Here is a 14306-nt window from a genome sequence, read left to right as displayed (position 1 = left end):
CAAAAATTGCCTTTTTTGGCCGATTTTATGATGGAAATACGATCATTTGTATGGGAGCTACCTCTATTTATGCTCCGATCCGCCTGAAACTTTCAGAGATTCCAATGTTTGGTGAATAAATAAGATTCTGAAAGTTTCATGATGATCGGTTTACCGGAAGTGGGGTTTTCAGATGCATGATTTTGTGGATTTCCCTTGGGCCCAAGCTCCAAACTTTGAGGCCGATGAGGCACGGGTAAACGTTGTCCGATCGGGCTAAAAATTTACAGGGCTTATTTTTATGACCAACCTCGCCTGAAAAAATACTGCCGCATGTGAAATTCGAAAAAGTCCGAAAAAAAACCACCCTACTGTATATATACTCGTGACGCAAAAACTGGCATTTTTGATATTTGGCTTGAAATGCACAGTTGTTGGAGCGTCACTTGTCGGACTATCGTCCTCCGTGAACACAATGACGATTGGAATGGATGATTCAACGCGTTGTTTTTTTCTTAATATAATTAACGTCAAACGAATGTTAAATGAAACGTTACATTTTGTATTTTCTAAAATGCAACAAATTCGTCATGAATGGTTTGGATCAATTGAGTTTTGGTTATTTTGGCCTGGATTCTTTGTTAGATTGATGGAAAACACATCAAACGGTGCTTTGTATGTCGAATAGTGAGAATGAAACATTGAAAAGAAATTTAGCTTCAATCTTACCTTGTGTCATGACTCCCTTTGCTTTGCCAAGCAATCCACCAACACATTCAATTTGCTTCAAGTTGGAAAATAGAAACGCATATATGTGACTTAGTTTGGAATAACCAAATTGAATGAATTAAAATGTACAATTAATGGATTTTTGAAACAAAAAAAAACATTTGCCAATATAACATGGTGGATTGACATTGCTTTAAATTTGGGGTAATTAATCGCGTGGTATATTTTTTGGTTTTCCTTCGTTTTCGAAAAGTCAATTTATATCGAAAATGAAAAAATACTCTTCATGTCATCGATCGACAAAATACAAAAAATATACAGAAAAATTTGTAAGTTACCATGAATTGGTCTCCCAAAACCGCAACCAGAACCAAACAAACTAAACGGAGAGAAAATATTGATTAAAAGACAATGAGTGACTGAAATCTCAAGTATTGTCAAAAATGAAAAATTAAAAAAAAATGAAGGAAAAAAGAATTAAGAAGAGACTCACCCATCAACTGCTTAGACATGTTTATAGCCGAATCACTTGAACAATAACTAATTTTCCACGCATTCGGTGCCCCATTTATAGTCAAAAATTAGATGTTGTAATCTTGTCGTTACTATGCCACGTACAGCAAAACGAAATTCCTTACGACTGAAATCGAAAACAAATTATTTGAAAACATGTTTTGACACGTACGGCAAAACGAAATTCCTTACGACTGAAATCGAAAACAAATTATTTGAAAAGATGTTTTTAATTCGATCTTCTTGCGTCAATTCTCGCGTTTTGTTAATTTTTCCAATTATTGGTGGTTGGAATACACAGGTGCAGGTGTTTTGATAAATGAACTCATTATTCGCCTGGAATTTTTCATAACTAGGAACCACAAGCTCCAATGAGGAACAAATTGTCTAAAAATAATTTGTTTTTGAAATCAGCCAGACAAATTTGTGCGTCAATACGAGTTCATTTAAATATCCAAACATTTGCACCTGTCAAAATAACGAAACGCGGAAATTGACGCAAGAAGCTCGAATTAAAAACATGTTTCCAAATAATTTGTTTTCGATTTCAGTCGTAAGGAATTTTGTTTTGCTGTACGTGTCATTCATTCATTTCATTCGTGAAAATGCACAGTTGTTGGAGCGTCACTTGTCGGATTATCGTCCTCCGTGATAATCAATATGACCATGCATACAAAAATTAACATAATTGGAAAAAATGACATTCTCGATTTAAATAGTAAAATGTTAAAAATCCTGCCTACGACTAATTATTTCATAAACGCATCATTTTGCATTTATTCATTCAGTGGCGTATCCAGGGGGGGGGGTTTGGTGGTTCGAAAAATGGCTAGCGAAATCGGTGCAAACATCACAATACCGAGAGCATCCTCGTCTAATACCATTGATTTTATGTGTAAAATAACAAAAAGAAACGACAAAAGTGACCTCTCGTAGCGGCACAGTTGAAACTAACGAAACAAACACAATTGAACATGCCATTTTCATGTTCAGTGTTGGTTCTGTTGTTTACCGTATAGCCGGAGAGAGATGTCTACAGCTTAGTGGCGTTGAATGACATTCAACACCCATGACCGAGAGTAGTAAGCCAGCAATGCAATCGAGATAACTATGCGTGCACTTCTGCCGAAGAGTATTATAGATTGTCCATTTTTATATCTCCCCGTGATCATGTCATATGCAATTTGGAACAACGGTTCTTAAAACATAGAGATATTTTGAATAAAATACAGAATATTTTGCCCAATTTTATTACTTGTTTGACAGAAAAAGAAATAAATGAAACCGTTGAAATGATATTGAAGCAATGGCCAAACATTGATTGAATATGATAACGAAAATATTGTGAAGAAAGAAGCTCTGTTGTGGCAACAGAAATGGGTTTCAACAGAAGAAAGACCGAAAAATTTCATTTCGTCACTAAACGTGTGCAATAATCTAATATTTCCAAACATATATAATATTGGGTTTGGGAATTAATCGTGTCGATTTTTCAAAAGATGGCGTAACTTTGCATGGTTGTATCGGGCAATACTTTTTTCTTTTTCACATGAGTGGTCTAGTGTCAAACTACAAAAATCATCATCTATCATTTCATCGAAGTTTGGATAAACATTTTTTTTTGCGCCTTAAATATGTCAAATTTTGTACCGAAAAAGCAACATTTCCCGCAAGCATTAATTTTTTGCTTTCATTTGAAGAAAACTGCGGCTGAAGCGCATCGAATGTTGGTGGAAGCCTATGGTGAGCATGCTCCATCGGAACGTACATGTGAACGGTGGTTTTCACGGTTCAAAAGTGGTGATTTTAGCACGGAAGACAAGGAACGTCCCGGCCAGCCAAAAAAGTTTGAAGATGCGGAATTGGAGGCATTGCTCGATGAAGATTCGAGTCAAACTCAAGATGAGCTTGCCAGAGCATTGAATGTTGACCGAAGCACTGTTGGATATCGTTTAAGGGCCCTTGGTTTCATTCGCAAGTTGTCAAATTGGGTACCACATGAATTGACGCCAGCGCAAGCTGAAAGGCGTTTAGTGACTTGCGAAATGCTGCTCGCAAGGCACAAAAAAAGAGGTTTTCTGTATCGAATTGTCACTGGTGACAAAAAATGGATTCATTACGATAACCCCAAGCGCAAAGCATCGTATGTTAAGCCCGGCCAACCAGCAACATCACAGCCAAAACAAGAAATTCACGGCGACAAGGTAATGCTGTCTATTTGGTGGGATGAGGAGGGAGTGGTGTATTATGAGCTGCTGAGAAGTGGTCAAACCATCGATGGGCCTTTCTACCGACAACAATTGATACGTTTGAAACAAGCAATCAAAGAAAAACGCACGAAATGGGAGACCAGAAAAGAGACATTGATTTTCCTACATGACAATGCTCGGCCACACATTGAGAAATCGGTCAAAAACTACTTGGAAAATAGCGGATGGGAAGTTTTGGCTCACGCCCCGTATAGCCCAGACCTGGCTCCTTCCGACTACCATTTGTTTCGATCGATGCAAAACCATATGGACGGAGAGCGGTTCTCTTCAGTTGAAGAAATCCAAAATTGGCTCGATGCATTTATAGCCTCAAAAGATGAGGAATTTTTTAAGGCAGGCATCCGTCAATTGCCCACATTGTGGCAGAAGGTCATCGCTTCCGATGGACAATATTTTGATTGAAATGTAATTTCATTTTGGTATTCAAATAAATGTTTGAAAATTTAAAAAAATCGACAAAACTAATTCCCAGACCCAATATGTTGAAAAAGTTGGCCACGATACCTATTACCATTACCACACCTTTATTCCTTAATACCACATGACTTTCTGTGTGTTGTCGTTGCTTCCTTGATCATCATTGGTCTTGCATGGGCCCTACGGCTACCACGAATAAAGATATGGACAGAAATATGTTCGAAATAAAACGATCGGATTCATATCGATTTTGAGGTGAAACATTTCACAAGTTTTATGTTTGAATAAGAAATGAGTTTGTTGTTTACTTTTTCTTAATTTGTCACTAATCCTTGATTGTCAGTGCTTCCTTTTTGTGGCTCTGGCAATACAATGATGAAAATGAAAACGGATGAACGCACCCATACAACTTCAACACATCAGGATCTGTCAAGCAGCCACATTCAATTTTGCATCATTAAGCTGTTCAGACACGCTCTCCGAAAGTACTGATTCGCAAACAAACTCCGAATAAGTTGATTTTATTTCGATTTTCAAAGGACGTCATTATTTTGCTATCAAAAGTTCCATTTCTACGGAAAATTCAAAACGTGCATCCATCATTATTATATCATAAACACAAACGATCGAGTCTAGCCAAAACATTTAGAGAAAATATTGGAGTGTAAGTGTCGCCATTCGATTCTCAATCAGTTTTTTTAGCAGATATGAAAAATAACATTTGTCAGTCTGTTGTAATTTAGTCTAAATATTTTATGGTTTCTTTTTCTACTTCAACAGAATTCTACGATTGAGCATACGATGTCGGTCTTCAATCCATTAACCAGCGATTATTCAACTCAACTATTCGCGTCGATCGGAAGGAAGTTGTACATGAACTCTGAATCGGCCGATGTTCATTTTATCTTCGAATCAAATGATGACAACGAACGAGTGCCAGCACACAAAGCCCATTTGATGGTCGGCAGCGATGTCTTTGCCAAAATGTTCAATGGGTCATGGAAAGAGATGGATAAGGTGAAAATTGGCGATGTGTCGGCTTCTGCTTTCAAAGAATTCCTTCAGTTTTTCTACATTGGTCAAGTCAAGCTAACCATGGAAAACGTCGCTGCAGTGATGAATCTCGGTGAAATGTACAATGTGACCGAGTGTTTGGCGGCATGCAGTAAATTCCTGAAAAACAATATCAGCAATGAAAACGTCTGTCGAAACTATGAACTGGCAATCTTGCTCAATCAAGAAGGATTGAAAAAGGCATGTGAAACATTCATTGGAGTGAATATCAAAGCAGTGTTCCAGTCAACAGACTTCCAGACATGCGATCGTAAGATGTTGGCTCAAATACTGAAGATAAATTGGATGTCATGCACTGAGATCGAACTTTTCGAGGCATGCATGTCGTGGGTCAAAGTGGCGAGCAAACAAGATGTTCTAACCAAGGAGGTCGTACAAGCTCATCTCGGCCATTTGTTCCATGAAATTCGCTTGGGATCGATAACATTTTACGAATTTGCTGCACTGATTCCAACGTATGGGAGCACTTTTTCGCTTGACGAGCACCAAGAAATCATTCAAATGATCGCGGACTCAACATTCCAGCCAAAAATCTTTCCTAGAAACCGTGTGGGAAGATGCGATTCACCAGTACCATGGCATGAAAATCATGACATTCTCTGTGAACGACGAATCTCGATTCTTCGATCACCGGTACCATATCAAATCAAAAGATTAGAAACGACTGTTTTCTCAACCAACGAATCTATTTTACTTCGAGCGATCGGTTGTGCCACTGTATGCGCAGCTCTCAACAGCCAATATTTTGCACTTAAAGAAGATGTTCCAACAAACATAACTATCGCAGAAGTGAGTAACTCCAATGAAGTTATTGTTTCCAATGCGAATGGAATTCTAAAATCTACCGAAAATGTTCGTATTTCCCTAATTGAACCGATTCTCGTTAGACCTGGTTTCACATATGAAATTCGATTAGAACAAATGCCATCAGAGATCTGTTACGCAGGTGGCACATTGAAGTCGAGTGTTGAATTGGAATCCGGCATAATTATACAGTTCCATCGAGACTCCTATCTGGATATCGATCCAAAAATAGCAAGAGGATTAGTTTATCAACTGTTTTTCCAAAAACTTTGATAACAATATGAAATATTTTCAAACATTGAAATAATGAATCAAATCAACATTGTTATTAAGATGATTTTTTTTAAAAGAATAATTCAAATTCTTGCTTATCAAAATATTTCCCAATCATGTTTTATTTGTGCCAAACCAAACCGTGTTCTTTTACATACACTTACTGATATCATTTTCAATAGAGATTACTAAAGCCATATTTCATTGTGTTTTTTATTCAATATGTTGAAATTAAAAAAATACGTCAGGTCATTGGCCATGAAATATATAAAAAAATCAATTTATCAATGTTCGAAATTCTGGCAAAAGGTGACGATCGTGTTGATTCCACAACCCCTGCACCACACTAACAAAACAAAGTAAAACACGAATTTGCGATGAGCGCATTCAGTGAAGTTCATTTCAATTCTTTACGTCGTTAGACGCACTCATGTACGCGACAAATTGAACGCATCAACAATGTTCCGTAATTAAAGAAACATTTTTTACTTATAAAATTGATGTTTATCACGTGCTACGCTCTCACAAAAATCAATTTTGCACATTCGTGACATTTTTATTCTTTTTGTCTACTTTATTAACAAATATAAAAAAGATTCAATAATACATTGAACGATCTGTGTCACAACTTTTGTCACTTGTCTCGTAGCGCTAGAAGTGAGCTGTCAGACGCTTAGATGCAGGACCTTCGGTTGATTCAATAACGAAATTAATGAATAAAGCGTATCGTGTGAATTTTTATGACCCTCTTGCGTCTTATGACTTGTTATCAATCAAATGTACGAGACGAACGAAATATGTTGCTAATAAAAATAATTTCATCTTTTAGTCATTCGTCAGCACTTAGTAATAAGACTTATTTGTACATAAGTAGAGATTTCTTTCAAAAAATTTAGTCTCAAACTTTTGGATTAAATCTTCATTTCTTCGCTTTGGCCCGAGCTTTTCGGAGCCATTGAAAAATCTTAATTTACACCGGCTTAGTTTAGACGAAATGAGTGAAAACGTATCTAAAAGTGATAGTGGAACACCAGCCAAGAAACTGAAGCCAGATGAAGCAGTTCAATTACTTTTTTCTTTGGAAATAAAAGAAGACCGTCCTAGTATTTTCGAATTGAATATTGATTGTTTCGATGAAATCTTTGATTACTTGTCAGCAAAAGATTTGTTGGCCCTCAGTTGGACATGCAGAACAATACAACAAGTGGTCGGTGAATATGCCAAAGCGAATTATTTGTCGGCGGCAAAATTTGATGAAAGTGATGTCGTTCATCAAGTGTTCTCTTGTGATGGAACAGAATATGCAGAAACACCTAGTTTCAACCAATTCATCAAACATATTTCTCTCAACGGAAACCAATCCATTCGTTACATCGAACGTTATGCTTCAACTTTCACTTCAGTCAGTCATCTGTCTCTTGAAGCTGTCGAATTAACACCTCACCGGCTCCACTGCATGCAACACATTTTGAACACATTGGAAATCGTTGAATTGAAACATTGTTCATTAAAATGCAGCTTCTACGAATCGTGTCTGAAAAATTGTGCGAATTTAAAACGTTTGTATGTATCATGTTCTAACGAGGACATAGTTCAAGCATCCGAAAATGATTGGTTACTTACGGAATATTCCAAGCTTGAGCATTTGGGATTGATTCCAAGGAGACGATTGAGATTTAACATGAATGAACTCAGCCGATTCTTCGAGTTAAATCCAAAAGTTCGTAGTTTTTCAACCAGTTATCGATTTCTTTGGGAACATCAAGTTGAATTTGCCGAGAAAACAATCCAATTGGACGCGCTGGATGTGATCGTTCATCAAAAGTTTGGAATGATTGTGCATATTGAATCGATATTTAAGTTGCTCAACGAATTGTATGATCGCGGTTTTTATAAGAAATTGCATCTGCGTGTGCCGGAGATCAATGAACAATACACCAATCGAATGGTATCACTGCAAGGGCTTGAAAAATTGTTCATCAATTTTCTCGATCGAAATTATGGATTACCATTGGTTGGCAATTTGAAAGAATTGACAATTATGCACGCAACACCAAGGGTTGATATGGACATTTTGGCACAGAGACTCACTAATTTGGAACGGGTTTGCCTTGGAACATCAATTTATGGTGATGTTTTAGCATTCGTTCGATATGCATCCAAATTGAGTACAATTATTCTGAAATGTCAAAATGAAGCGTTGAACCAGTCCGCGTACAGAAACGAGCTCATTTTCAATGCATCGGCGTTGAATGAAGAACGTAAAAAACTGAAAAATGCACGCAAAGTTACGATTTATGTGCCAGACGATGTCTTTGTTTCTTTTAAATGGGCTACCACGAATGGAGATATGGACGGAAAATGTGTTCGAATAAAACGATCGGATTCATATCGATTTTGAGGTGAAACATTTAACTAATTTTATGATTGAATAAGAAATGAGTTTCTTTTGTTTAGTTTTTCTAATTTTGTCACTAATGGTTGATTGTAAGACTGTAAGTACTTCCTGTTTGTGGCTCTGGCAATACCACGATGAAAACGAACACGGATGAACGGACCCATACAACTTCAACACATCAGGATCTGTCAAGCAGCCACATTCAATTTTGCATCATTAAGCTATTTAGACACGCTATCCGAAAGTACTTCGATTCACAGACAAATTCAAAATAAGTATTATTATTTAACTATTAAAAGTTCCATTTCTACTGAAAATTCAAAACGTGCATCCATCATTATTATATCATAAACACAAACGATCGAGTCTAGCCAAAACATTTGAAGAAAATATTGGAGTGTAAGTGTCGCCATTCGATTCACAATCAGTTTTTTTTAGCAGATATGAAAAACAACATATGTCAGTCTGTTGTAATTTAGTCTAAATATTTTATGGTTTCTTTTTCTACTTTAACAGAATTTTACGATTGAGCATACGATGTCGGTCTTCAATCCATTAACTAGCAATTATTCAACTCAACTATTCGCTGCCATCGGAAAGAAGTTGTACATGAACTCTGAATCGGCCGATGTTCATTTTGTCTTCGAATCAAACGATGACATCGAACGAGTGCCAGCACACAAAGCTCATTTGATGGTCGGCAGCGATGTCTTTGCCAAAATGTTCAATGGGTCATGGAAAGAAATGGATAAGGTAAAAATTGGCGATGTTTCGGCTTCTGCTTTCAAAGAATTCCTTCAGTTTTTCTACGTTGGTCAAGTCAAGCTGACGATGGAAAACATCGCTGCAGTGATGAATCTCGGTGAAATGTACAATGTGACCGAGTGTTTGGCAGTGTGCACCAAATTCCTGAAAAATAATCTCAATGATGAAAACGTCTGCAGTAACTATGAACTGGCAATCTTACTCAATCAAGAAGGATTGAAAAAGGCATGTGAAATTTTCATTGGATTGAATATCAAAGCAGTGTTCAAGTCAACAGACTTCCAGACATGCGATCGAAAGATGTTGGCTCAAATACTGAAGTTAAATTGGATGTCATGCACTGAGGTCGATCTTTTCGAGGCATGCATGTCGTGGGTCAAAGTGGCGAGCAAGCAGGATGTTCTAACCAAGGAGACCGTACAAGCTCACCTCGGCGACTTGTTTCATGAAATTCGCTTCGGATCGATGTCACTTCAAATGTTCGCTGCACTGATTCCAACGTATGGCAGTACATTTTCGCTTGACGAGCACCAGGAAATCATTCAAATGATCGCAGACCCAACATTCCAATCAACTATCTTTAATGGAAATCGTTTGGAAAGGTGCAATACTTTGGATCTATTGCACGAAAGTAATGAGATTTTCTGTGGACGGTTAATTTCGAATTATTATTCATCTGAACCATATAAAATCAAAAACATAGAAACGACTGTCTTCTCGACCAACGAATCTCTTTTACTTCGAGCGATCGGATGCGGTAATATACAAGCAATTGTCAACAAGCGATACTTTGTTCTTAATGATGGTGTTCCAACTAAAATAACAATCGTGGAAAAGAGCGAAACTAACAACGAAGTTATTGTTTTCAATGCGAATGGAATTCTAAATTCTAGAGAATTTGTCCGTATTTCCCTAACTAAACCAATTCGTGTTAAATCTGGTTTTACGTATGAAATTCGATTGGAACAAACTTCGGAAAACTGTTACACAGGCGGACTATTAAAATCGAGTGTAGAATTGGAGTCCGGAATAATTATACAGTTCCATCGCGATTCCGTTCTTGAGAAGGATCCAACAGTAGCAAGAGGATTAATTTATAGCCTGTTTTTCCAAAAAATTTGATAGCAATAATTGCACGAAATATTTTTTCAAACATTGGAATAATAAATCAAACAAACATTTAAAAATTCATTAAATTTTTTTATTTAAATGGAAGTAACAATGCAAACAGTCACAATTTATTGAATTATTATTTCTCTATCGATTTTTCTTTGTGCCAAATCCTGCTCTTTTTCGTATACTTACTGATGCCATTTTCAATGAAGAATATCAATGCCAAAATTCATTGCATTTTTAATCAATGAACTGGAAATACTTTAATAGTTTGTTGGCTAGACATTGGACATTAATTTGAAATAATCCGATCTATCAATGACTGACAAGAGCGACAGAGATTTGAACTTTAATTAATAACAAGAAACATTTCACTAATTTTATGTTTCAATGAGAAAAGAGTTTTTTTCTTTTTTTTATTATATAAAAAAACAATAGAGAGTTACATTCGTTTGAATATTTTCTAATTAGCTTCTAATTTATTATTTATCATTTAACGAATTCAATGGAATAGTGCACACAAAAGAGTCGGTTTGTAAGATTTCAGATATTTGAAATAAAGGTTTGTTCATACGAAGTTTTGACTAAATCTACATAAACATCATAACTATACATTTATGTAGGCACGGTTTATGTGAAATTCATTTAAATTTCACATGAACTGACATTTATGTTAAATATCTGAAATCTGTCAAACCGACTATTTTGTGTGTGTTGTTTTGTGATCGATTCACTTAGTGATTCTACCCTTACGGTTTAAGGTCCCAATTACTATTGCAATTTACCTCGAATTGCTGACAAATCAAACGAGTCATTATGTTCGATCCAGCTTTAAAACGAATTTTAACCACACCATCGAATTGAACGGAATTGTTTGGACCATTTATTAAATCAAATCGATTTCTGACCTCACAATCAAATTTTATTCTGCATTTTATGTTTAGGTCAATAGCCACTGGTAAAAGAAGAACGAATGGAACATTTATGCCGCGATTGAGTAGAACAGTTATCAATTTACAGTTTTACATTGAATGAAACTAAAGGAAAAATTTAAACGAGTAACATTATGCTATAAATGTTTTTTAATGTTGCATTACATGGATGTTTTATGGCTCTGGCAATACCACGATGTAAACGAACACGAATGAACGCACCCACACAACTTCAATAGTACATTGGGATCTGTCAAATAAGGACATTCGATTTGGCATCATTAAGCTGTTCAGACAAACTCTCTGAAAGTTCTTTGATTCACAGACAAACTCCAAATAAGTTGATTTTATTTCGATTTTTTAAGGACTTCATTCATCAGTTAGCTATCAGAAGTTCTATTTCTGATCAAAATTCAAAGTGTGCATCCAATCATTATTACTTCATAAAAACAAACGATCGACATAACATATAAATAAAATATTGGAGTGTAAGTGTCGCTATTCGATTCACGATCCATTTTTTATATTGGATATGAAAAACAACAGTTGTCAGTCTGTTGTAATTTAGTCTAAATATTTTATGGTTTCTTTTTCTACTTCAACAGAATTCTACGATTGAGCATACGATGTCGGTTTTCAACCCATTAACCAGCGATTATTCAACTCAACTATTCGCTGCCATCGGAAAAAAGTTGTACTTGAACTCTGAATCGGCCGATGTTCACTTTGTCTTCGAATCAAACGATGACATCGAACGAGTGCCAGCACACAAAATGCTCTTGATGGCGGCCAGTAATGTCTTCGTCACAATGTTCAATGGATCGTGGAAGGAGATGGATAAGGTGAAAATTGGCGATGTTTCGGCTTCTGCCTTTAAGGAATTTCTACAGTTTTTTTACATTGGTCAAGTCAAGCTAACCATGGAAAACGTCGCTGCAGTGATGAATCTCGGTGAAATGTACAATGTGACCGAGTGTTTGGCAGTGTGCACCAAATTCCTGAAAAATAATCTCAATGATGAAAACGTCTGTAGTAACTATGAATTGGCAATCTTTCTCAATCAAGAGAGATTGAAAAAGGCATGTGAAATTTTCATTGGATTGAATATCAAAGCAGTGTTCAAGTCAACAGACTTCCAGACATGTGATCGAAAGATGTTAGCTCAAATACTGAAGCTGAATTGGATGTCATGCACTGAAGTCGAGCTCTTTGTGGCGTGCATGACTTGGGTCAAGTCGGCGAGCAAGCAGGATGTTTTAACGAAAGAGATCGTACAAGCTCACCTCGGCGATTTGTTTCATGAAATTCGCTTCGGTTCGATGTCGTTACCAGATTTCTCTGCACTGATTCCAACGTATGGAAGCACATTTTCGTTTGATGAGCACCAGGAAATCATTCAAATTATCGCAGACCCAACGTTTCAGCCAACAATCCTCAGTGGCGATCGTGTGGAAAGATGCCATTCGTCGGAACCATGGCATCGAAATCGAAAAATTCTCTGTGATCGACTAATTTCAAGTTATGGTTCATCTGAACCATATAAAATCGAAAGCATAGAAACAACCGTCTTCTCAACCAACGAATCTCTTTTACTTCGAGCGATCGATTGTCCCCAAGTGCTCGTGTATATGCGTGGGCTAAATTACTGTGCACATTATCATGACATGCCAACTAAAGTAGTTATCGTGGAAGTGGCCGATTCAGAGAAAGAAGTTATCCTTTATAGTGCAAATGAAATTCTGAATCGTAGGAGAAATGTTCGTATTTTCCTAACTAAACCGATTCTCGTTAGACCTGGTTTTATGTATAAAATTCGGCTGGAAAACGGGCTACCAGATGAATATGATTGTCATGCCGGCGGATTATTGAAGACGAGTGTTGAATTGGAATCAGGTATAATTATACAGTTCCATCGCGACTGCGTGGATGATTTTGAGGATGATTCAGATATAGGAACGGGATTTCTTGAGGATGATCCAGATATAGGAAGGGGATTAATTGAGGGACTTCACTTCTATATAATTTGATAGAAATTATTACATCAAATAGGTGTGTTCAAACATTAAAATAATGAATTTCAAATGGTTTGACTCATTCCGTTAGGATATCATAACTATGATTTTTTAAATTACAGCCCAAACAGTACTTATTATCAAAGTCATAATAAATTGTATTTTTATTCGAAGTGTATTGAACTTGAAAAACTTTATTTTATTGCTCAGACGTTGTTCATGAAATGTGAATAGTCCAAACCGGGGGCTTTAAATTAAAATTGCTGCGAAAATGTTTCGTACAATATCGAATGAGTATTTTCGAAATGTTGAACATAGACTAAAAATTAGTTAATTTCAGCTTTTTTCAAGTGGATTGTTCGGAGGTTTTTTTTGGGATGAATTTGGTCTTCATACTGGACCGAAACAAGTTCTCGATTTGTACCTAATATATCAATTTCTTCTTTATGTTACTCTGACAACACGAACACGAACGAACGTATCAACGCACCAACACAACCTTAACACTGATTGTTCTGTCAAACGATGACATTTGATTCAATACCTACCAACAAGCTGTTTAGAAAGTTGTTTATCACATGCACTGTGAATTACTTTGATTTACAAAAATCTCCAACTAAATTGATTTCCATTCAAATTCTAGAGTGTTTCGGTCTTTATTTAGCTGATAAAGATTCATTTCTGACCGAAATTCTAATTGTGCGTCCAATAATTAGCACATTATTGCATTTATTGTGGTTGAATCGAAGCCAAAAGAAGTGTAAACATATAAACGAGTGTAAGTCTGAATAAGACAGAAAGACAGACAGACGAACATTTAATTTGATACATTTTGTTGAGTTTTCACATCTACACAAACGTAGCAATGGAATTACTTGGATCCGCCTGGGACAATTTGAAAAAAGAGTAAGTAAAATCGATAATTGAAGAACAGTTTGTGTTTGAGTTCATAGTATGATAAGAATTGACATAATCGATTATTTACAGTGCATACAATTATACACATGAGGCAGTGGATGCAGTGGGC

The 14306-nt window shown here is 36.3% G+C and overlaps 2 protein-coding genes and 1 long non-coding RNA gene across 6 annotated transcripts; 2 read left to right on the top strand and 1 right to left on the bottom strand.

Moving 5' to 3' along the window:
- Positions 1 to 708: 708 nt before the first annotated feature.
- LOC129568839 (uncharacterized) lies at positions 709 to 1238 on the bottom strand. The gene is made up of 3 exons (XR_008687989.1): positions 1202 to 1238; positions 1047 to 1087; positions 709 to 763 (listed from the first exon to the last, which is right to left on the bottom strand). It is a non-coding gene; the product is annotated as an uncharacterized LOC129568839 (long non-coding RNA).
- A 5664-nt stretch (positions 1239 to 6902) lies between these two features.
- On the top strand, positions 6903 to 10412 carry LOC129568838 (BTB/POZ domain-containing protein 6-A-like). 4 transcript variants are annotated; one of them, XM_055447163.1, is made up of 3 exons: positions 6903 to 8461; positions 8517 to 8856; positions 8974 to 10412. In XM_055447163.1, the coding sequence occupies exon 3, from the start codon at positions 8995 to 8997 to the stop codon at positions 10342 to 10344; it is 1350 nt and encodes a 449-aa protein (XP_055303138.1). In that variant the 5' UTR covers positions 6903 to 8461; positions 8517 to 8856; positions 8974 to 8994; the 3' UTR covers positions 10345 to 10412. The 4 variants fall into 4 exon arrangements, with proteins under 4 accessions (XP_055303138.1, XP_055303139.1, XP_055303137.1 ...); XM_055447164.1 differs by lacking the exon at positions 8517 to 8856; XM_055447162.1 differs by lacking the exon at positions 8974 to 10412 and having other exon boundaries at positions 8552 to 8942.
- A 1481-nt stretch (positions 10413 to 11893) lies between these two features.
- Positions 11894 to 13294, top strand: LOC129568822 (uncharacterized). Its single transcript, XM_055447132.1, has one exon. The coding sequence runs from the start codon at positions 11894 to 11896 to the stop codon at positions 13292 to 13294; it is 1401 nt and encodes a 466-aa protein (XP_055303107.1).
- Positions 13295 to 14306: the final 1012 nt, after the last annotated feature.

Source organism: Sitodiplosis mosellana, unplaced genomic scaffold (genome assembly GCF_009176505.1).
Source record: "Sitodiplosis mosellana isolate CC-2019 unplaced genomic scaffold, AAFC_SMos_1.0 Smas_scaffold_23, whole genome shotgun sequence".
Taxonomy (NCBI): domain Eukaryota; kingdom Metazoa; phylum Arthropoda; class Insecta; order Diptera; family Cecidomyiidae; genus Sitodiplosis; species Sitodiplosis mosellana.
Note: the sequence above shows the minus strand (reverse complement) of the source record. Positions and strands in the feature narration are given on the sequence as shown.